This window comes from Bos taurus, chromosome 1 (genome assembly GCF_002263795.3).
Source record: "Bos taurus isolate L1 Dominette 01449 registration number 42190680 breed Hereford chromosome 1, ARS-UCD2.0, whole genome shotgun sequence".
Classification (NCBI taxonomy): domain Eukaryota; kingdom Metazoa; phylum Chordata; class Mammalia; order Artiodactyla; family Bovidae; genus Bos; species Bos taurus.
Window position 1 is genome coordinate 52,398,900 of NC_037328.1, and position 23,917 is coordinate 52,422,816.

General features: G+C 39.4%; 1 protein-coding gene across 18 annotated transcripts in view; it reads left to right on the forward strand.

Moving 5' to 3' along the window:
• Positions 1-23,917, forward strand: part of BBX (BBX high mobility group box domain containing) — a 298,089-nt gene that overhangs the window by 265,777 nt on the left and 8,395 nt on the right. For 14 of the 18 annotated variants that reach the window (XM_005201322.5, XM_005201329.5, XM_024990100.2 and 11 more), the window contains 5 exons: positions 1,213-1,361; positions 10,100-10,189; positions 11,546-11,605; positions 19,654-19,851; positions 21,829-22,015. In XM_005201322.5, the coding sequence (XP_005201379.1) occupies positions 1,213-1,361; positions 10,100-10,189; positions 11,546-11,605; positions 19,654-19,851; positions 21,829-22,015 (684 nt within the window). The remainder of the gene's footprint in view (positions 1-1,212; positions 1,362-10,099; positions 10,190-11,545; positions 11,606-19,653; positions 19,852-21,828; positions 22,016-23,917) is intronic. The other 4 variants (XM_024990118.2, XM_005201330.5, XM_024990123.2 and 1 more) reach the window with 4 other exon arrangements.

A 23,917-nucleotide genomic window follows, 5' to 3' on the forward strand; every position in this document is an offset into this window, starting at 1 on the left:
TAGCAGCCTAACGTGTTAACTTCTGCCAAGTGAGTACTCCAAGCTGCCCTCTTCCCAGTATGCCTTCCATTTTCCATCTCCCAAGCACAACAGTTCCCCTGCAGCTTCTCCCATCTGTTTGGGTTGCATCTTAGCTAATAAATCTCACTATAAACGAAAGCCAGCAACCAGCCTCACTTCCAGCAGGCACACTGCCATTGCTGTGGGGCTACGTAGAGACAGTCAGCAGCAGTCCAAGGATTTCCCAACTTTGCTGGTGGCATTTCTGGAGTCATTTGTGGTTTGCGTTAGTCATGTTGCTTCTCTGCTGGTGTGTACTTGGAAAACTGGCTTTACTTTTCTCTTTGAATGTTTTGTCTTCATCCTGGTCAACTGTCCAGAATTTTTTTCTAATCTTCAGAATATTTGTTTATATCTTCTTTGTGTGTTAGTTGCTCAGTCGTGTTCAACTCTTTGTGACCCCATGGACTGTAGCCCACCAGGCTCCTCAGTCCACAGGACTCTCCAGATAAATGTGTGTTTTAATCAAGTCCTAAACTAGTCACTGGGCTTCCTGCATGGCACTAGTGATAAAGACCTCACTTGCCAATGCAGATGACAATAAGAGATGAGGGTTCTATCCCTGGTTCAGAAAGATTCCCTGGAGGAGGGCACGGCAACCCACTCTAATATTCTTGCCTGGAGAATCCCATGGACAGAAGAGCCTAACAGGCTATGGTCTATAGGGTCAGACATGACTGAGCAACTTAGCATGCACACAAACTAGTCAGTAATTTTTTTTTAATTAAGTTTACGAAGTTACCAATATAAATTACTAATTTCTATAAATAAACTTGCCTATACATGAGAATCTTTAGAATGAAAAACTTGGATGGAATATGCTTTGTATTGAACTTAATAAAAAATTCCTGTGCCAATGGAAAAAACAGTAAATTCTCCACTTCAATAATACCCTGCTATTTTATATAATGTTTCTACTTTCTAAGGTAATAACATAACCTGTCACATGAGTTTATTAAGAAAACTGTGTTGGTATAATCTCAAGCATTTCTAAAAAGATATTGTATGTCCTTGCACAGAATTTAGCGATGTCCTAATTCTTAAGGAACCCCATTTTCAAATGGAATATCTTAAAATATATCTTAGATTGTTTTCTTTTTAAATATTTACATCATGTGCTGATTGAGTCTCTCCCCTCCCCTCTTTCATTAGCTCAACAAAGCTGGATGAAGAATTTGAAAAGAAATTCAACAGCCTCCCTCAGTATAGTCCTGTTACATTTGACCGGAAATGTGTACCTGTCCCAAGGAAAAAGAAAAAGACTGGAAATATGTCCGCAGAACCGACTAAAACCAGCAAAGGTTAGATGTGTGCTGTGCCTTCCTGCATCATGGTCAGACTCTAACTGAAGCTTCTTCTGACCGTCTGCGGCTCCCTTTGCAGTTGAAGCAGTAGCGAGTTGGAATTTCAGTTGCTTTCCAGGGTTATCTTGGTTCCTGCCTTACTCTTTTCTCTCTTGTCTTCTTCCTAAGTCTCTTCAACCTTTGTCCTTGGGCATCTCAACCTATACATTTGCCCATATTCAGGTCTTAATTATACACGGTCTTCGACCTTCTTGTGTCCAGAATTCAGACTGAGAATGTTGAGCTTTTCTTGAGCAGGAACAGTTGGCTAAACCCAGTTCATCTGTTTCTCTGTGTGTCTGCAACAGGTTGGACTCTGGGGCAGTGAAATCCTTCCATTCACCTAGTCAGGAGATTCCATTCTTAACTGTCAATTGAACCAAATGAAGAGAAAACTCCCCGTAATACTTTGGCAATATAATTTTTATTGGTTTTATTAAATTTAGAGAAGTGCTATGTACATATTCTTTTTCAAGAATATCAGATTCTCCTCTGTGTATATCAAGGAAGTTTTTTAAATTGTCAGCGTGGCCTGGGGATTTGGGGAGTCTCAGCACTCATGAGGGGCAACACTACGGTTCATTAGAGGGGTTTTAAAGAGTGGGGTGTGCATTTTCAGTGGTCACAACCCCTGGCACATTAGTATGGCAGAGGCTAGAGTTCTAAACATCCTAACCAGCGCAGGACATTCAAGTACAACGAAGAACTGTCCTACACAAAGCCACAGTATTGCTCCCCATGCAGAACTTCTCTTCTGAGTTTACTTTGGGTCTGGAAGTTGGTAGGCAAGTAAGTATACCTTTATTTTTCCACACAGAGGTGGAAAACTTCATTTGATAGCTCTCCTCTAGAGGTAGTGAATGAGAGATGAAGAACTAGTGTGGGGGTTTGTTGTTCCCAGGATCAAATTCTGAGCAGGATTTGATGGCAGAGTTCTCATAATTACCCTGTAAAAGAGGCAACCTGTTGCTTGCTGTATGGCAAATCAAAATACTTCCCTTTTTGTGTGTATTTAGCTGAATGCATAGATGAATGGGTAGATAGAAAATGATATATATCTTTGCAAAAATCTTGCCAAAATCTAGCGATCATGGATAATGATCAAAGATAAATAGTAATGACTATATATAATTTCACAGATTTGGGGGAGTCCATAATGTATATATCTAGGGAAAAATTATATCTATGAAGAAACCTAAACCTTTCTCTGTCTAGATCTAAAACACCCACTTTACACTGAAACTGAAACAACAAGGAGACCTGTATCTCAGGGTGAATCGGAAAAGGTGAAGAAAATCCCCCCTTTGTGATAAGAGGTGGGAAGGAATGTAAAAGTGATTTTAGAATTAGCTCAGTTTTCTGCTGTGGTTAATAAAAACAAGTCTGGTGAATAAAGAACTGAAAAAGAAATATTGCATCACCAAGTTTGCTCATCTGAGAAAGTAAAATAACGTTGTTCTGAGATTTTCCAAGATAGGTAGGAAAGAAATAAAGCAGCCTGTTGACAGGTAGGTAGCTGAGCACCATAATGGATTACTGAGTGAAATGACAGTCCTTGTGCCCTGGAGATACTTAGGAATAGGCAAAGCAGTCCATGAGCCCAAAGATGCCAGGTATCATGAGCCCCCATAATTCTTGGATTTTTAAAGTTGCTGATAAATACATGACAAACTAATAAAATGGAACTTAATTGATTGATGTGCAGGACATATGCTCCTCCTCCACTCCTTGCAGTTGGAGACATTCATTTTAGAGCTCTGAAGTTGGCTGAATTATCTATCAGGGACTGTAACAATAGATTTATTTTTGTAAAGCTATAAAACCCTGAAGTTAGGATCTATTTTCATGAGACCTTCTCTTGGGTCTTGGTTGTCTGTTACATGTTTTTCCTCTCCCAGCTGAGATTAACAGTATTTCTTTCGATGTGAAATAGCTTTTTTGGAGCTTTGGATTATACTTCATACAATATCATCTTAACTCTTCTGTTATGCCTCTCAAGCCACAAAGTCCCTGGTTCTTACACAGTGTACCAGTAATTGCATAAATAGGAAGGCTGTCAAGACCTTAGATTTTGCTCATTCCAACTTGTGGAGCAAAATGCAATTAAAATAAAACAGAAATTAAATAATATATTCTCTATTTAGCAAACTAAAGAAGTAGTATTTGTATTTGATTATAATTTGGCATTAGCAGTGCCCGTGTACTATCCTACAAGTTATTAATGAAATTATCATACCAGCTGTGCTGTAATTGCCTGATCTTTAGAGGATAGAGGAGATTGTTTTCTTAGAGTCTAGACCCTTTGCATTTTTGCATAATGAATTGTTCAAAGCAAACATTGTGAGTGAGATCAGTAATTCTTTAGTAAAGGAGCATGTTTTCATAGGAAACCTCATTTTTTCTCCAACAACATTTGTCTGTATTTTATTTTCTCCTGTATTTGTTATTCAACATTTATTATTGTATTTTTCCCTGCCTTATACTAGGTATTTCTTTTTTTTTTTTAAGCTACTCCAGTTTATATAAAATGTATAGAATTTTTATGAAATGTAATTTCTAGAAGAAATATTTATGTATGCATTTATATAGTTATATACCTCAAGATCATAGGACCTAGTTGGGTTTATACTTGTATTTTTCCAGTGGTCATCTTATTTGTATCTGTATTTCCAAGTAATCTTTCCCTTTTCCATCATCCCCTCTACTGTCTCTGCCCTGTTCCTTAAGTGTATATAATGGGTCTACCTTCCTCTAACAAGGTCCAGGCTACATTATAGTAGGCTTAGTATATAGATGATTTAGGCATAGACTCTCCCTTTGCTTCTAAGATTATCCAGGAAGTTATCTCTCATTCATAATGCAGGTCAGCTGCAGTAGCCCATTTCTATCGTGTTTTCTGGTTTATCTCACACAGTTACTTGTATATATTCAAATGAAAGCTTTGAATTATAAATCTAAATTTAATTGTAACTTAAGAGATTTGTTTTGACAAATTATTTTAAGTATACTGTTAATGTGTGAAGCACTTTTTAAAAAAGTATCAGAAGTCAGAGTGCTCTGTAAAATAGTAATTTTCAAGCAAGTAGGGTCATGAAGAAAAAGTTAATTGAGCTCAATTTGGAGTGTTTAAATTATGCCCAAGCTTGACCCTTGACTCAATTTCTCCTTCCTTATCTCTTTTATCTTTTCACATTGTTTTTTAGCCTATTAACAAACATACTGTTCATCTTTCTCATGTTTTTCCAATTTACGCTTACTCTGCAAGATTCAAATTTCCACGGTTAAAGAATTTGAAATTTTTGAAAATCACAATGGAAATAAAAGAAGCAGGTTTACAATGTTAAAGACTGAGGACAGAATCCCCTGTTTGGGATTGAGCTTACCTGACTATATTAATAATGTTTAAGAGCTGAGATGTGATGAAAATCAGGCCATCCCTTTCCCGTCAGGAAGTGATTGCTTCCAGGTTGGGCAGAACTCTGTTTCTTGCCCTGTAGCTGTTTGAGAGTCTTCACTGTCCCTAGACATTTTCTTAAGCATGGTGACAACACATTTACAGGTATAAAAGGCATGCCTAATATAATCCTGAGTTTTTTAACAAGACATGCATGTCTAGCCCAATAAGGTGGCTCCTCCTCAATGAATCCTAACTTGATTGTGGTTCATTTACTTAAACTTATTCCAGCCCACAGATTCATATGTTCAGCAGCCACTTTGCTATAAATTATTACAAAGGAATTTACTGTTTCATTGGCCCTTCATTACTTACGTGTTCATTACCGAAATGACAGCCTAGTCTTAGGATAAAACCTCTGCTCTTCTTATAGCTTAAAAACATGAAACTATAGAAGCTGGACATTGGCACCACCATTCAAGTTACGCCTAACACTTGTTTCCTACTGCAGTTCTCCAAACCAAGCTTCTCTTAATTCAACTCACCTGCTGACCTTGAAAAATTTTCATACCATACTAATACTAAAAGGGCTCTGTGTCACTATACTTCTTAGCTAAAACATGTCCATTTTTCAGCAAACCATGAACAACATTAATGTTTTGAAAACGTTGTTATCCGTGTCTCTGTGGCACGCCTCCGACCGTCCCAGATTACAGTTTGTCTTTGCTATTTTTTACCCAGCTGTGAAGTTGGGATGCAAAAAAAATCTATATCTTCAAAATACAGGCCATCCTGCCCAAAAATGTTGGTGAAGTCCTAAGCTAGTTTGTATGCCAGCAATGGTGATTTCTGTCATAAGGAAGTGCAAACTGGTACCAACAGTCTTTCAAGAGGTTTGGTAGGAAGATGGGAGAATGAGATGGCATGGAAACTTGAGATGGTGGTTCATGGAAAGACAGTTGCCATCTGTTTGCTTTCTGGAAGATTCCTTCTCAACTTCTTTTCTCTGTTTTTGACTTCCTACCTTCTTTTCCCTCCTTGGACATTTCTATGTTAATTATAATTAAGGAAAAATAGTAGTATATGTGCTGTTTATTACAAATTTTGACTTTATTTTCCTTGAACAAAATATCAAACATGTATACCATACTGGTGGACAGGAGTCAAATCGTTCACTTCTTGACTAAAGTTACTGCTTTTCAGTGAATATCCTTGTATCTTATCCTCATATCAAACTCCTTCAAGTTATTTGAACTTGTCGTTTGCTTAGATTTGTTTTATAGTTCGGGATGGCTAGCAGCAAGGCTGTTTAAAAATATAACTTTACGGAAGCTCTTCTGGGTACTAAACCTCCCTGGATGTTCTCTTTTTATGTTAAAATTGACAAGCTCTATATTAAGTTTTGTCCTTAAATTATACTTTTTAGGTTTCTCCGAGTATGGTTGGGTCTGAAAATACGTATTCTTTTCTTCTTTCTTAACCCATTCCATACATCAAACCAGTTTGTTTCTGTGAGCCATTTCCTGATCCCATTGTCCTCGTTCACAGTGATGAACAAAAGCATTCTCCCTGTGAGCCAGTGCCTTGTTATCATTAGATTATCTTCCCTTGGTAAATCACTAGGATCCTTATGATCCAGAGAAGTCTCAGAATTGTTTCTCTGCTTTCTGCTTTCTTCTGCTTCTGTTTTCCATGATTGCCCATGCATCTGTCATTCATGTGCACCAGCCTTACAGCTTCCTGGATTGTATAAAATACATATGAATGATGGCAAATGGGCTATAAGGAACCTCTATAGTATTAGTGTATATCATCCACATGATATACTGTCTTTGTATCTGTTAAATTTATTTTCTTTCCCTTTTCATTCACTTCCCTCCAACCCCAAAAAACAAATAAGAAGTGTTTTCTGTTTCCATTTCAAACCACTACCACCCAATTCAGAATATTTGTTATTGGTTATTTAGAAGGATGACTTGGTATAGTCCTCAAAAATCACTTGTAAACCTTTATGTTATCAGTAATAATAGCAACAACTGTCATTTCTTGAACTCTTTATTTATGCCATCCAGTGTTTTAAGAGCTTTATTCATGCAACAATATTGTTGAAAATCATTCATGTGTTAAGCACCATTCTAGGCATGTAGAATGTATCTGAATGAAAACAAAGAACCCTGCTGCCATGGAGGTTACATATACTGTCTGGGAGTACCAGACAGTAAATAAGCCTAAACAATAATATTTCAGAAGGTGAGCAGTAATATGGAAAAAGAATAGGTTTGATAGAACTAGGTCAAAGATTAACAAAGGAGAAGACTTGAACACTGTATAACAGCTAGACCTAACAGACATATATAGAATGCTCCACGCAACAACAGCATCATATACACTCTTCTCAGGTACACATGGGACAGTCTCCAGAACACACAGTATGCTGGAACATTTAACAAAAAGGACTGAAATGATTAAAATTATGTTTTCTGACCACAGTGGAATGAAAGTAAAAATTAACCACAGGAGAAAATTCAGAAAACTCAAAAGTAAGTGGAAATTAAACAACACACTCTAAATAACCAGTGAGTCAAAGAAGAAATCAGTAGGGAAATATGAAAATACTTTGAGATGAGCAAAATGAAAGTATAGCATGCTGAAATTTATAGGTACAGCTAAAGCATAACTTATAAGGAAGTTTATAGGTATAAATTCATATATTAAAATAGAAGAAAGATACCAAATCAATAACCTAACCTTTCTTGAGACACTGTTAGCAGAACAAACTAAACCTAAAAAAGTAAAAGAAAGGAAATAATAAAGATTAGAGAGGGGATTAATGAAATGAAATTAATTAAATAAAGAATAGGAAAATAGTCATGTATGGATGTGAGAGTTGGACTGTGAAGAAAGCTGAGCACCGAAGAATTGATGCTTTTGAACTATGGTGTTGGAGAAGACTCTTGAGAGTCTCTTGGACTGCAAGGAGATCCAACCAGTCCATTCTGAAGGAGATCAGTCCTGGGATTTCTTTGGAAGGAATGATGCTAAAGCTGAAACTCCGGTACTTTGGCCACCTCATGCAAAGAGTTGACTCATTGGAAAAGACTCTGATGCTGGGAAGGATTGGGGGCGGGAGGAGAAGGGGACGACAGAGGATGAGATGGCTGGATGGCATCACTGATTCGATGGACTTGAGTCTGAGTGAACTCCGGGAGTTGGTGATGGACAGGGAGGCCTGGCGTGCTGCGATTCATGGGGTTGCAAAGAGTCGGACACGACTGAGTGACTGAACTGAACTTAGCTGAGGAAAATAATGGAGAAAAGTCATTAAAACCAAAAGCTAATTCTTTGAAAAGAAAAACAAACTTGATAAACATTTAACTAGACTTACCAAGAAAGAAAGAAAACAAATTCAGAAGTGAAATAGGAATCATTATTACCAACCTCACAAAAATGGAAAGGATTGAAAAGGAATACTATGAATAATTGTATGCTGATAAGTTAGACCACCTCCATGAAATGGGCAGTTACTGGAAAAACACAAACTACTGAAACTGACTTAAGAAATAGACAATGTAAATAGACCTATAACTAGTATGAAGATTGAACTTAGTAAGCAAAAAAGTACCAGACCCAGATGGCTTTACTACTGAATTCTTCCAAATGTTTAAATAATTAATACCAGTTTTTCATAAGCTTGCTCATAACATTAAAAGAGGAGGGAACACTTCACAACTCATTCTAAGAAGCCAGTATTACCTTCATGTCAAAACTCGACAAACATATCACAGAGACAAGAAAATCCAAAACTGCAGACCACTCTCTCTAACACATGTAGGCACAGAAATCCTTAACAAAATGCTAACAGACTGAATCCATGTAAGAATTATATACTGTAATCAACTGGTGTTTTACCCCAGGAATGCAAGGCTGGTTTAACATCCAAAAATCCAGTTGCTGTAATATACCATAGCAGTAGGACAAGGACAAAGAAAAATCCACAGGATCATCTCAGTAGATGTCGAAAGAACATTTGACAAAATTCAGCATCTTTTTCATGATAACAGCCAACAATCTCAGAAGGGAACTTAAAAATCTGATAAAAGACATAAAAAAAACAACTTTGCAACCAGCATTATGCTTAATGGTGAAAGATTGAGTGCTTTCCCCCTAAGACAGGGAATAAGACAAGGATGTCCACTCTCACCATTTCTATTCAACATTGTAGTGGAGGTTCTAGACAGGGCAGTTTGGGATCCAGAGACTGTAGATGTAGGGAGGAGTATAGTAGCTAAAAGGATATGAGGTTTATTTTTGAGGTGGTGAAAATGTCCTCAAATTGATGACGGCTGCAAATATTTGGGAACATGAAAACCATTTGATGGTATACTTTAGACAGGAGCACAGATAGTTGCCTCTGGCAGGAAGACAGGGCACGTGGGTGCAGATCCTGGTAGGTGGGTAGATGCAGCAGGAGCAGCTTAGAGAGCTTCTAATTTTTAAAATCCTCACTTCAACCCTGTGAGTTAGGCACTATTATTATCCCCATTTACACATGAGGAAACAGAAGTTATGTAAGATGATTGTCAGTTTCACATAGGAATATCCTCAAAGTGTAGAAAGCAACCTGCTTTGGGGAGGTCAGTGCTGTTGTTGCCATTTCTGATGGTGACTGAAAAACCCCAAGTCTCTTTTCTTTATCTGAGCAAACTAAGATGCAGCTTGAGACTTCTGCCCATTCCCTACTCCCCTCCCCCTGCCACCCTCCACAAAAAGGTCTTGACAAGTATTTTTCTATTTTTAAATCAATCTTTTCTTCCTAGAATATCCTCAGAATAGGATGGAAAGCTATCTAATGCTATCAGGCCAACCTGAAAGTCATCCTCAAAGTTCTGTCCTTGTGAAGAGCAGTTACTTAGGAGAAACAAAATGTCCATGTCATCCTTGCCTTCGTGATATTTAGGAATCTAAAGTAAAATCTTCTGTTTATTACAGACTACCTCTGTACTGCCCTTACTGGCTGTGGTCTGCTCTAGCCACTACATCTGCAGTTTCTGCTGAGGGCGTCCCAGCCCTAATGGAGACTTCTGTCAGATATATTTCTAAGGAAAATCTCACTGGTTTTTCAGTAAATCTAGGGAAGGGAGCTAAGCACGAGTTGGATGAGAAAAGATGCAAGATGACATTTCCTGTGAATCAGTTTGCTTATTCTACAAGTTGGGGGAGGGTGTAATTGTTTAGAAACACGGAGTTTTTTTTTATGAAGCATTGTAAATTTTAAATATATTTATATTAATATTGTCTGTAGGTCCTTTCCAGTCTCAGAAAAAGAACTTATTCCACAAAATTGTCAGCAAATATAAGCACAAAAAGGAGAAGCCTAATGTTCCGGAAAAAGGTATTGGTGCCTTCCATGCTCCATTAAGACTTCCCAGCCACCTCCATTGTGGATTCATCTTTGAGTGACGCTTCACTGCACCGTCTTCGCCTTTACCTCCCCTCTGCTTGCTTCAATGTCATCAGCTCTGACGCAGGCACATTCATTATTTCTAGACTCTGCAGCTAATTGCAAAGAGGGATCTTTTCCACTTCTGTACTCAAATCCCTTATTTGTCTCTAGTTTCAGAGTTCCATATGAATCCTAAAACTGCTTTTTTTTATTTGTATTTGGTACATTTTTAAATTTAGTCTTCATGAGCTCTTCTCCACTTATTTTCATTTGCCTGTTCTCGTTTTTCTCATGTTTGGCAGCCGTCAAAGCAGGACCACATTTCCTGCTTCCTGAAATCTTCCCAGTTTCATATTCATATGAAAGTCCCACAATTTCTATACTTTCTCTGACACTTGAGGATCCTTGTCAAGGGGGATTCCACTCCTACGTCGTAACCTGTCTTTCTCTCTCTTTTTCTGTCTATATACTTAGCTTGTCAGGCTCTTCCCACCTCCTTCAGTCACATAACCATTATTTCCAGAGGGCATGAGAGACATACGCACTCTACCCTCCCTCTAACTCTGAGCATCGGTGTCATTGTCATGATCTGGATGGGCCCTTGAACCTCTTCAGGGCTCATCTAAAGATTTCCCTCTCTACAGTTCAGGCCTCTGTTCTCTCACACAGAAGATAAATTTCCCCGTCTGGTTCAGTACAGCCACGTGTCCTGGAAGTCAGTCTTTCTCGAGCATCTCCTGCATGTCAGTGTTGTGACTGCCATGAGCCTGCTCATCCGATGCCCATTTGCATCCTACTTGCATGGCCAGATGTGGAGTCCTTTGTGTTTATGGAATGAGGCTTTAAATGCAGCTGTCTTCCGTGTGTAGACATACATGCCTGAGTGTTCCTGTGTGTGACCTTTTACTTATTGGGTTTTATTTTCACCTGCATTTCAGCCTCTTAGTTTTGTTTTATATGTTGGTATTTATTCTCTGCTTTCAGTGGAGAACTCTCTCTAGGTAAAATGTCAGCTTTTATCTTTATCTTTTAACCAATCTCGAGGTTAATCTCGATTAAAGTCATAGAAATTATCCAACAATGTTTTTATAAAATGCAAATTTGTTTACTTTTAATGCATTTCTGATATGGCCTACTTAGTTGGCAAATATGGTTTTGAGAGTTAAATAGTTGAAGTAAAATTGTGTTTCATTTGTGTTATAACGCTTTTTTATTGAGGTGGTTTTGTGGATTGTCTTATTTTTATAGTGTATGTGTCTGTACTAGGAGTAGAGGTTCATTTTCCTTTTCTGTTACTGCTTTTAGGAAGTGGGGATAAATGGTCAAGCAAGCAACTCTTCTTGGATGCCATTCACCCTACAGAAGGTAAAGGAAGCAACATTCATTGTATCGTTTCAGGTAGACTATGCTGGAAATGGCATAGTTTTTGTAGATTTAAAAAGACACCAATTTATACAGAATTAAGCAACAGCATTAGACCTGTTATTTTTTAATTTTGAGTTATTTTTAATTTTCAAATCAAAATTGATAGTTTTTTTGCTTTTTTAAGTTTTTTAAATTATTAAAATATGATAACACTTTTACCAGAGACTTGGAAAAAACAAAACAAAATTACATACAGTTCCATTAGGTATTAACAATTATTTTTTAAGTAGATAAATTAAGACTCAGTTGGAGTTTCAATATCAAACTCTTAAAAATTAATTGAATGAATAGATAGAAAAGTAGGATATATTAGATCTGAAAAGCACTATGAACCAATTCAAAAGTGACAAAATTTTTATCTTACTAATGGTCAGGCTGTGGAGTTTAATTTGTGAAAGGGGGATTTTTAACCACAATAACCAGAAATTAGAGGGTTTTTTTTGTTTTTAACTTTGCTGCCTTGGGTTTTTAGTTGTGGCATGTGGTGCTGTGCGGGTTTAGTTGCTCCGTGGCATGTGGGATCTTAGTTCCCCAACCAGGGATTGAACCTGTGTCCCTTGTATTGCAAGGCAGATTCTTAACCACTGGGCCACCAGGGAAGTCCCAAATTAGAGGTTTCAAAACTGGAAATATTCAGTATTGCAGCTCACATTGCAAGAGGATGCTCTTGGGAAGTCCAATGGAGCAGCGCAGGGCTCTCCTGGAGGTGGGAGCCCTGCAGAAGTGATTCCTGACCCGGCCTTCCTCCCCAACCCACTGCCCAGTTCCTCTTGACTGTGATCAAAGGGAATGTCCCTGAGGCTTTTGGTAGCCAAAGAAAAGCCCCATATTGACTGGTAAATGTTAGAAGTGCAGATTTTATTTCAAATTTCCCACAGTCATATTTGTGACTTTATATAATTCCTCCTAAGTATTGAACTACAGGTAAATGAAGATTTTGCGGTGGGTAAAAAGCCATACGTCCATTCTTCCCACTGATACTCTTTTCCATTTAGATATTTTTAAAAAGCTGAACATTTTTCCAACGTGTCATGAGGAGTCACTTCATTTGAAAATTAGGAGAGATTTTCATGATGATCTTTTTGATTTACCCCTTTGGTTTATTTACTTATGGCTACAAAGGGGAACTTGATGAACAAGTCCATGTCTCTTGATTCCCAAAGGAATCAAGGAATATACTCTCATTCCTTTGTTGAAAGAGAAAAAATTAAAATACACACGTGGCCTAAACGTGTGTATTTTATACACGTTTTATTAAAAAAACACTCATTTTTAAATATATTTGTCAAAAATATTCAAATTTGAGTTCATCATTAACGTGAACTTTCGTTGTTTGGTTGGCACAGTTCACATGAACTGCATGTCTGCTTTTATGTCATTTTGCTTTTAGAGAAAATGCCAGCAATATGTCTCCTTTCTGACTTATTATTTCACATTCACAGCCTCTATAGAGTATCATTTCTGCACTTTGCTGGCAAACAACATGTGAATTGTTGTGCCACTCTCAGTATTAAATCCTACATCCCTAAATTGATATACATTCACACTTGTGTATTTTAAAAATATGTTCTGCACAGATTTGATAAATGTAAGGCACTGATGCACTATCAGAGGAATCTGAAAGAGGCATTTAAGACAATATTACTCTTTTCTTGAAATGATGCTGTTCTAAATATTTTAATTTTAAAACAGTGAAAACCCTACCTCATCTAAAAGGAGGTATCACAACATGTGCAGGGTGGTAAAAGAGCGAGTAAGTAAGAATTAGGGGATCTGATTCCTAATCCCAGACCTGCCACTAATGCGTGGTTTCTGGTAGGACAGACCCTTTAACCTCATAGGATTCACTCTCCACATTTGTTCTCTATTGTAGAATATGTTTGTTTAGGGGTGAAATAAATGAGAAGGCAGAGTAATACATGAACTGTACATTTCATTTCCCCTCTAACACTTTGATGATTTTATTACTGTGATAACTGTGATATGTGAAAATACCATATTCTGAAGCCCTAAATTTCTGCCATTTGGAGGGCAGAAATGTAAATTAATTTTTAATCTTCTAGGCATCAAAAGGGTTTAGTTGGAAATATTTATTATCTTTGATATTTAATTATATTTATTATTAATGTGTATGGAATGAAACTTTGGCGAATAGGCACTGAAAATTGCATATCTTTTAGCATAGAGTGCAAATTCATTTTACATAGCCAGACAAAAAGGAATCAGATTGAGCCCTGGGAATTAACCAGTAATTTAAAGTGACTTTTTGTTGTTTATTTTTATAACATCCCCTCCATTTTATTGTTCAGGTGGTGACTATGTGATATGTGTCCACGTCATTCCTTGTTAAAACTTCATCTTGGAGATTATTATGAGGACAGAAAAAGGAAACCGTAATCAGGACAGTGTAGCATGTGTAGGCTCTCCTGGGCAAAGGTTAGACAGACGTTAGAAGTTTGTAACAGATGCCTATAAATGAAGTATTGATTCCACTGAGGCTACATATGCAGCTGTTAGCTGCTTCTGACTCTGTTAGATGACTTAAAGTTCACTATCCTTTACTTACACTATCCTGAGTACAATTGACTGTGAATTTTCTCCCCTAAAATATTAGAAATTTTCAGGGGTTTAGTAGTCACATCTGAGGTTTAAATGCTAAGCTTATAATTTATAAGCATTTCCCCCATGCTTTTAAAATTCCAAATTGCTGAACCACTTCTTAAACTTGCAAATCATTTAAAAAAAAAAAAAGATTGCCTTATAGGCTAGAATTCAAGGTAAAATTTTCAGAAAAACCAAGGTGACCTCCCTCTGCCACTGTGTTTTCTTTCCACCAAGTTACAGTGTCATAAGTTCATGCTTAAGCTAGAGGTTTCTAATTGTAATAATATTGATGGGGATGATTACTACTTAATATTGTTTTATGTTTCCAGGGGGTTCTCACGTTTACTTTTTGCATAAATGAATCTTAACAGCAGCTCCAGTCAATTTAAGGAGACCTTATCAGCTTCAAATACCTGATAAGGAATTGAAGCCTGGCCAATGTAAACAGGAAGGGAAGAAACCGGCACCAAAGCACAGTGACCGCTACATTTTACATTTTTCAGGCATATCTGGGTAGCCCTCATTTGCTGGAATTATAAGTATTATCTTTTATAAGAAAAAAAAAGAAATCTCAGACTATGTATGTCCATAAAATTCATTTCTTTGCACTATATAAATGTAATTACAGGGAAGAAAAGTCTAGTTTACAGTTAGATTTTTGAAATATCCACACAGTCAGGCTAACTTGATCTGTCTTCATAAGTTCAGAGTAGTTGCTTTCTAACTTCAGCAGAGTCCCCCAGGGTCTTAGATAAGGCTCATTCATTTGACTCCTGTGTTCCATTTAGCTTTTGACTGCATTTTCAGCTCATGGGAGATTAACCCATGGCCGTGAGAGTCCAGATTTGGCTATAATAATTTCAGTGCAAGTGTGACTCCTGTAATTGGCATGTGAATTAATGACTCTGGAGCATTTTAATGGCCTCCTGGGGTAACAGTACAAGTGCGATGCTCCTTCACCAAAAAACTGACTCTACATTTTGGGAGCAGAGTTTGGAAAACAAGACAGTCTCTTATTGCCACATTCCTAATGTTACTCCAGGAATCAGCTCACATTATCACTCTCACATGATATGCTCAAAGTGTATTATGATTATTATGGAGTATAAAAAGCAGCTCTGTGGACTTGTTTTGCAGTGCTTGGGTAGGTTTGTGTGTTCAGTTACAAGCCCAAAGAGAAAATGACTAATTTGTTTTTAGAGGACAAAACCTTCCTTTTCTCACATTTCCATTAGTTTAGCGCAGGGGGAGGGGGAGGGGCAGGGGAAAGGAGCAATCTTGCTGTCTTGGTACAGGTCTTTGGGCTGTTCCCCTAAGCTTTTTTCATTTCCTGTTTCTCACCACTGTTGACCTGAAACTAACAGACTGCCAGTTATTTCTGCAGCAAAGATGAGTATATTCTGGATCAGCAGAGAATTTAACTTTGGGGTGTGCAACCATGGTGTGCAAGCCCCGATATGTCAAAGGAAGGAGAGTTTTATAGAGGGGGAAAGAAACTGGGATTGGGAGGGCTATGGTAAATCAAGTGTGTGGCTTTTCATTGTATGAGTCCCAGCCAGGAAAGAAGAAAGGTCTTTCTTCCTGTTGGGCTCTACTATCATCACAAGGCTTGAGAGCTCCCCCTTCTGGTCTCGTGACTGTTTAATTGAGGTTTCTGTTGATTAATTTTCTTGCACCACTAAGCCTTTGTTTTGAATCTTGCAGGTTGGTGGGGAGGACAGTGTATGTAAATCTAGATAAATTGTGTCCCAGTAGACCACAATTTCTACATGTGTTCAGGGTTCCTGCCTGAGATCCTTTAACCAGCTAGTTGGAGAGGATGATAAAAATAGTTTCTCTTTGTTAATGTTGCTGGACTCAGATCTACTGTTCTGTCTCAAACAGCTGTAGTTGACTCTTGAACAGTCATTTCACCCCCCACTTCACCCCTTCAGTCAGAAATTCATGTGTAACTTTACAGCTAGCCCTCTAGGCCCTGCGTATAAGCAGTTTTGCATCTGCAGATTAAACCAGCCGTGGGCTACATAGTACTGTAGTATGTATTAATGTAAAAATATCCACTTACAAGAGGACCTGTGTATTTCAAACTTGTGTTGTTCAAAGTTCAGCTGTACGTCTTTGACTTAGCTTTACCTGCTTTCCCCAATTCTTCTGTGTTAGGAAAGGGTTCTCCCTGAGCACTGACCCTGAAGACTGTCATCGGTCTAGGCCACCAGATAAGACAAGATGTTCTAGGGGTCACCCATGGGTCAGAGCATGGGACAGACTCACTCTGCCCTTTTCCTCTTAGCTACAGGAAGATCACATTACATGCCTTTTTTTTTTATATTGAAGTTTTTTCTTTTTTAAAAAAATTTTCTAATTTGCCTGTGTTGGGTCTTAACTGGCCTGTGAGCTCTTCATTGCAGCCCTTGGGCCTCTCAAGTTGCAGCACATGGACTTAGTTGCCCCATGGCCTGTAGGATCTAGTTCCCGACCGGGGATAGAACCCACATCCCTTGCATTAGAGGGCAGATTCTTAACCACTGGACCACCAGGGAAGTCCCAGATGCCTTTTTCCAGTGTGGATGGTCTACAGGCCCTGTGATTACTTTTCGATCTGACAGTGGTTTAGAGAAGACAGCGTCTGGAGAGGTGGCATTGCCTCCTTTGCAGTGATTTATGAGAACTTCTAGGGCGTTCTCCTTTTTTTCATCTTTCACTTGCCTACAGCCTGATTCATTCCTTTACTATTTCCCAGCCTCCCAATCCCTGTGACCCCATGGTCTACTGGTATCTTGTTGGCCACCTGCCTTTGACCCCGCGGCTCCTTGGCTGCTGGTGTCTGAGCGTCCCCCGGTCCCATTGCCTTTAAGGCCTGATTCACCTCCCATTTGCAAACCCTTTGCACCCATACCCTTGGCTTCTTCTGGAAACATATAGGAAAATGAGTAACCACTGGAAAGAAGTTAAAATATCTGAAGTCTCACTGAAAACAAAAAGCTGACAGTCAAGGGAGTCCCATAGTCAAGGCTCTCCCACAGCCTTGAGACACCGGAGCTGACTGGAGAAAACACCGCCAGGACCTTGATTCTAGGCTGTGTGGCAAAATGAAAAGAAGTTTCAGGCTGGATGAGAGGTAGTCTCATCCAGCTTCCATCTTTACATGAGGAAACTGAGACCCCTGGTCCCACAGTTAGTAAATTAAAAAGTCAAGAATAGAATCTTCAGGGACTGATATTTCCATTAGCCCCCTATTGTTGCCATAGAAACCAGGTCATCTTTCCCAACCCTCTTAGCCCTTTTCTGGTGTCCATGCCTTTTCTCTGACCTTTTTGATTCTTTTCTTATACAAGCAGTAATTTGGATTTAATGCACCCTTCATCTTTGGAATCCTGCTACACCCTTATCTCCACAAGTTCTAGATTTTTCTGGGAAGAGGAAGAAAAAGAGAGCAGAGGTTAATGCTTTGTCTGGAAGGTCTATCTGTAATCCAGTGATCATACCAGAGATCACAAGTTTCCCCTTGTAGTCAGAAGGGACAACTGATCGGCCTAGATAAGAAACTAGACTTTGAAGCTTATGAATATCCAATGACGTTATTGTAAACTCAGATTTTGGCTTCTTTATATAGGAGGCTTGAATTTCAGGGCTAATGCAGAGTCATGAAACACTTTTGGAGTGTTTCTGACCAAATTATCTTTTTATTTTGCTGGTAGTTTTCATTGAAGTTTAAACTAAAAAAAAAATTTTTTTTAATGCATATATACCACCACTGGCCTATGTGAAGCTAACTGCAAAGTATCAATATTCCACAACTGACCTGATCAGATCTATAATTTAAAAGGAGCCTTCTTCCTAATTTTTAATTACTTGCTTGAAAAGATGTTTGGGAGCATTGCCAAATAGTTTTTGTTTGTTTGTTTGTTTTTAAGTAACTGTTATCTTAAGCCTGTCCACACACAGATGTCTATTATGCAATAATATAGCAAGACCAAGCCACAAACCATGATATGATTTCTGCTTTTTACATTGTTTCTCTTGATGTGATTGAAATGATATCCCACTTGTTTGGAATAGGAAGCCTGGTTTCAAATGCTTAAGGGCAAAATTGTTACTGATTTGTAGCCTCCTTTCTCAAGGCTGCACCTAAACCCATTAGGGGGCTACATTAAAATTTTTAAATGAAGCCTATATAAGTATTTATATCAATAAGTGCATTTTTTCACACCTTGAGTTATTTCTTGTGCTGTGTTCCTTTTATTTTAGCTTGTCTTTCTACATTACATATACTGTGTTATTTCCAATGTCTGCCTTCTTATCCACCTTTTAATAAGCACCTGCAGATGCCCTCCAAGTTGATTTCCTGACCCACACTCCCCTTCTTTTTGTCAAAAACAGTTTCTAGAACTGTCTTAAGAGATTGGACAGTTAAAAATGGAAAGATGCCTCTTTCTCCCAGTCAGGAAACTTGACTACAAAGAAATACTCCTAAATGCTTTTTGTACTCATATCTGCATCTTCCTGTCTTAATTTAAATTAAAGGGGGAGGGAGAGGGACAGACTCCTAAGGAAATAAATAACGAAGAGACACAGCATTCCTGACCCATTTGAACTGGGAGCAAGGTCTTTGGTGGCAAATGTGTTCCTTACTCTTGACACAGTGACTAATAAGATACAAGTGCGTGCTATTAAGTGATTCGCTGATGTTACAATTAGAAAACCTGAAACTAACATTTCAGGGAATTCCGCTGACATGTACTTTATTAAATTATCTCCCTAAAGCACATTATCTTGTCCTTGAATTCTGCCAATGGGAGAGTTTCATTACGAGCTAGCTTCATCAGTGTTTGCCAGGTCCTTCTATTATGCACTCAGTATGCATAAAAGAAGATCAGGTCTCACAGACAATTTCTTTTCTCATCAGTCCAACCTGGAGGTTGAAAACAAATATAAGTGTAAATTTAAGAAGCACGTACTTAACCTCAGTATCCGCAGAAGGAAAGAAACTTCTTTTATCTGGTAGACTAGTCTCCAGACTAGCTGGTCAAAAGTATCTCAAATAGGGATCGTGGTCATGTGTGCGACTTGTCTGTTGGGACACAGTTTATTCATATTTACACACACTTATCCACCCCACAACCTGCAAGATCCAAACACTTAGAAAATGTTACTCCACTAGCCTCTTAGTACAGTATTCTGTTGGGGGTACAGAGGGTATCCTATTCTGTACTTAATATTTAAAGAAATATTTGTTTAAAATTATGGTCAATATTTCTTTTTTCCCTCAGTACTTTGAAAACTTTAAGTTCTCGTTCAAATAGGTCGGACATTTAGAAATGTTTCCTTCTACAAGTAACACTTGTGTTTTTGTGTGTAACTGTATATGGTTTGTCCTGTTGCAGCCATATTTTCAGAAGACAAAAACACCACAGAGCCTGCTTATAAGGTTAAAAATGCCCTATCCATTCCCAACACTCCAGAGCCAACAACAACTCAAGAACCCTTGGTGGGCAGCCAAAAGAGAAAAGCAAGGAAAACCAAGATCACACACCTTGTCAGGACAGCAGATGGCCGGGTGTCACCAGCAGGAGGCACTTTGGGTAAGAAAAGGAAGTGCTTAGACAGAAAGGACCAGAGCAAGCAAGGGGCCACCATGGCCTCAGTGGCCAGAAAGTGACTCTAAGCCAACTGTGGGTCCTCCCCGAAAAGTAGGTCTGCTCTGTGGGTTCTCTCTCAGGGTCTCCTTGAGAACTGGTTTCCTGCAGACTTCTAAACATACATGTTCTGGTCTCTGTGTTAAAATCATAGGTCTTTTCCCAAGAGCACATCCAGAGTTCCTAGGAAGAAAAGGTAGCTTTTAGTACTGTTATCTGCCCTGTCTTTCTCAGCTTGCACAACCACAGATTCTTATGTAAATTCCCAAAGATCTGAGACTTTTAAAAGTACTGGATGAATCTTAGTCCTTGGTTCACTATTTAAGTCATTACAAGCCGGATCATGGGGTATGTAAACCCCCGAATTAAGAAAGCAAGTATCCCACACATCCTATACAGCTGATTCAGACCACGAAAGGAGCCTGAGAATGCTTCTCGATTTCTTGGTTCTCTAGGCTACTCGGTAACCAGATATTAACTTTCAGTGAGTTTCTCCATTTTCATTTGTGGCCTGTGGTCTGTTTGCCGTGTGGCGGCCTCTGTGGGAATTGCCTCGAGGGACCCAGGTTAAGGAATGGTGTCGAGAGTGACACTGTGCTTCCCCCTCACGTCTTGGGGTGCTCCACCAGCAGAGCATTAGTGGTGTTAGCCATTGCCTTTCTGCCTTTCAGTGCCTCCAGCATCTCATTCTATCAGTGCTGAAGGAGGTGTTCCCTCCTCTCCCCCGATCCAGTTTCCAGAAAAAGGTCAAAGGCCCATAGGAATGGACCTTAAAAAAAAATTCACTTAAAAAAAAATTTTAAGTGAATGATCTTTGAGGGTGATATTTATAAATATCTGATTTAGGTTAATCCAGTTGGTGGACTCATTGTATGGTAAGATAGAAATTAGAAGTCACTTAGTGGATTTTGTGCACTTGTGTTTTACATATGTAGATTGTTAAACCTTAAAGCATGTTAAAGACCCCTAGTTCTACTGTTATATAGGAAGTGAAGCTCACAGAGGTTGAATTTTGTTTCAGAATATATTGAACTACTAAGTGTAGGGTAAGGACTAGAATCTAGTTTTCCTGATAATTAGCCTAGAAGCTCTGCTCTCCTTCCTTATCCATTCTGGATTCTGTTCTGTCATTTTCATATTGTTTAAGTTGTTATAGCTTCTGTTTTGCTTGTAGGAGGAGTGAAAGGTTTTTAGAAAACATTCCCTTTTATGTGGAAAAGCATATAGCACTGTCATGTTCTAATATATGACATTTACAGCCTTTATCAGTTACTTTCTGTAGGTAAGCTGTTTTTTGAAAAATGATGAGGATTCCTCCCCCTCCTCCTCATCTGTAAGGGCTGCATAATGAAGTGCAATCATTTCCAGCCCGTGTATTGGTATAGCATTTCAGCCACCTCTTCACAAATACCAGAAGGCCCTTTGTCTCCCTTGCAGAAGGTCTTCAAAACAAACAGTGTAGGATCTCACTGGGATTAGTTAGGCCATTCTAAGTATTGGTAACTCAGCATGCGTAGTAGGTGTGCTGTGGCGTCATCAGAGTATTTGGTCAGTTGAGTTTTGCAGGGCCATTTTACAGCATTCCTTGGCCCCTCTGCAGAAGTCCCTTGGGTTTTACTCTGACCAAGGCCCATTTTTCCCCTCTCTGTCCAAGACTGACCTATTCTTTGACCTTGGATAAAACACAGCTCCTCTGCTCGGCTTCAGGGCATAATGCTGCTTGTGGTTGCAGCTGAGCTCAATAAAAGTTTTATTCCCATGGAAGAAGAGATTCTGTAACAGCCTTAATATTCCATGGATGACAGAAGTGAGCAGGAAAGCATATTAGCTCATTTCACATTGTCTGGCACTGAGTTTTCTGTGTCCCTTCTCCGAAGAAAACAGAGCGATCCTCTCTCATGATGAATTTCCCTTCCGATGCAGATGACAAACCAAGGGAACAACTGCAGAGGAGTCTCCCTAAGGTGACTGAGACAGGCTGCAGTGATGAATGCTCACACAATAGGGAGGCCGCAGAGACGCGGAGCAGCACCCCAGAGATGCCGGCCGTGTCCGCCTTCTTCAGCCTTGCCGCACTGGCCGAAGTGGCCGCCATGGAGAACGTGCACAGGTTAGCGGTGGGAAGCCTCGCTGCCCTGAGGCCTGGGGGTCCCGTTCAGCTTTACCCCTTTCACAGAACATGGGTGGAGACCATAACATGCAAACCCAGCTCATCCCTTCTGATGTGATTGGTGATACTTTCCACAATGACTGGGGTTTGGGAGACTATTGTTTACCACGTGTTTCTATTTAGCCATGCGGGAAAATATAAGGGAGTACGCCAGCCAAGAATTTTACTTTGAATATAGTTTATTCTGTGACTAAGCTTCATTTCTGAAGAGTCCTGAGAGAGCAGAGAGCAGCAGTATTATCTAATCATTGGAGTTTTAGAGGCAAGTCTCAGACCTGGGTTTGAGTGCAGCGTCTGTCAGCTGAAAACTGTAAGGAAGACCTTGAGCAAGAGCATTCACTTCTCTGTCCTCTGTTTTTTCTTCTGTGCAATGGCTGTAAGTGGTTCTCCTTTCATAGAGATGTACTATAGAATAAATCTAGTGTCCCAGGCCTAGCATATGGCAACACCCCCACTGAGGATGGCGTCAGTGGTTCCAGCGGAAGAGAAATGTGTGGTTTGGGAAAAAGAGCATCTCACCATCTGACTCATGGCAGGCACAAGGCCTGAATTTATCTTAAGCAACCTGTGTTTATTAGTCATTCATTTCTCTGGGCCTCAGTTTTCTCATCCTCCATTTAGCATAATGATATCCCCGAAGAATCACACAGTTGTAAGGAATCAGACGAGATCAGATGTGAAAGCCTTCTGAACTCAGTAAAGCCCCACAGAAAGTTATCAAGTTCTAAGTATATAATTGAGTGTTCTGCTATTTAATGGAACATTTGGGAAGGTAAGAAAGTCTTTTGTAAATTCAGGTATTTCATGTTTTTATTCAAAATGGATTACCCGCAGATGAGTTCCTTTCTTAGGTTTTCAGTCTTCATCCCAAAAGTGCTTGAAATCCAGCCCAACTTCTTTACCCACCCACAATGGTCAGGCACCATTCTCTTTCATCTTTCATATCCAGGTTTAGGAAAGTTGCTCAGTCATGTCCAACTCTTTGCGACCCCATATAGTCCATGGAATTCTCCAGGCCAGAATACTGGAGTGGGTAACCTTTCCCTTCTCCAGTGGATCTTCCCAACCCAGGAATCAATCTCCTGCATTGCAGGTGGATTCTGCAGGTTTAGGAGTCCCTGATGAAAGTTTTCTTTGTGTCTTGCTCTTACCTATCATATTACAGTTCTAGTACTTCCTCACAAATAGCCTCTAGACATTTCCAAGAAGTCAAATTCCTTTTCATGTGTACACTGCAAGTGCCTAATAGCAAGTGAATGGTGACAGGCATTGTTAAAATCTGCTCAGGTCTCTGAGGGGGATAACACACAGACATTTCTCTGCTTGTGGCGTTTCACAGTCGAGCACAGAGGACAAACTCATAATGCATGCACAAAGAATTAAATATGTGCCTGCGTGTTATTAAGTGCCCTCATAAATTGTGGAAATAAGAGGTCATATAAGAATTCAGTGGCGGGGGGGTCATAATTCAGAGCTCAGGAAGAGCGACCACACAGTCACCCTTGCTGGGCCATGACAGGTCACACCTCTGCACTGTTAACCTACACACCCCCACCCCTGCCCCCGTGGCTTGCGGTGCAGCAGAAAGTGGCAGCCTTTCCACTCCCACCTCTACCTCCCTTGCTGCCCTGTGTTCATGTGCAATTGCTTACTCCCATCCACATAAGCCCACGTCTTGCCTTTGCACATCCTCCTTCCCAGTGAACTGCTGCTCCTCCTTCAGTCTGTCTGTCCTTTGTCCTCGTCTCAGTCTTCCTCTGAAGTCCTGCACAGTCTCTGTACACACCCCTCTTAGATCAGTTGCCACTCAGGGCTGTAGTTATTGTTTGATGTCTGCTTCCT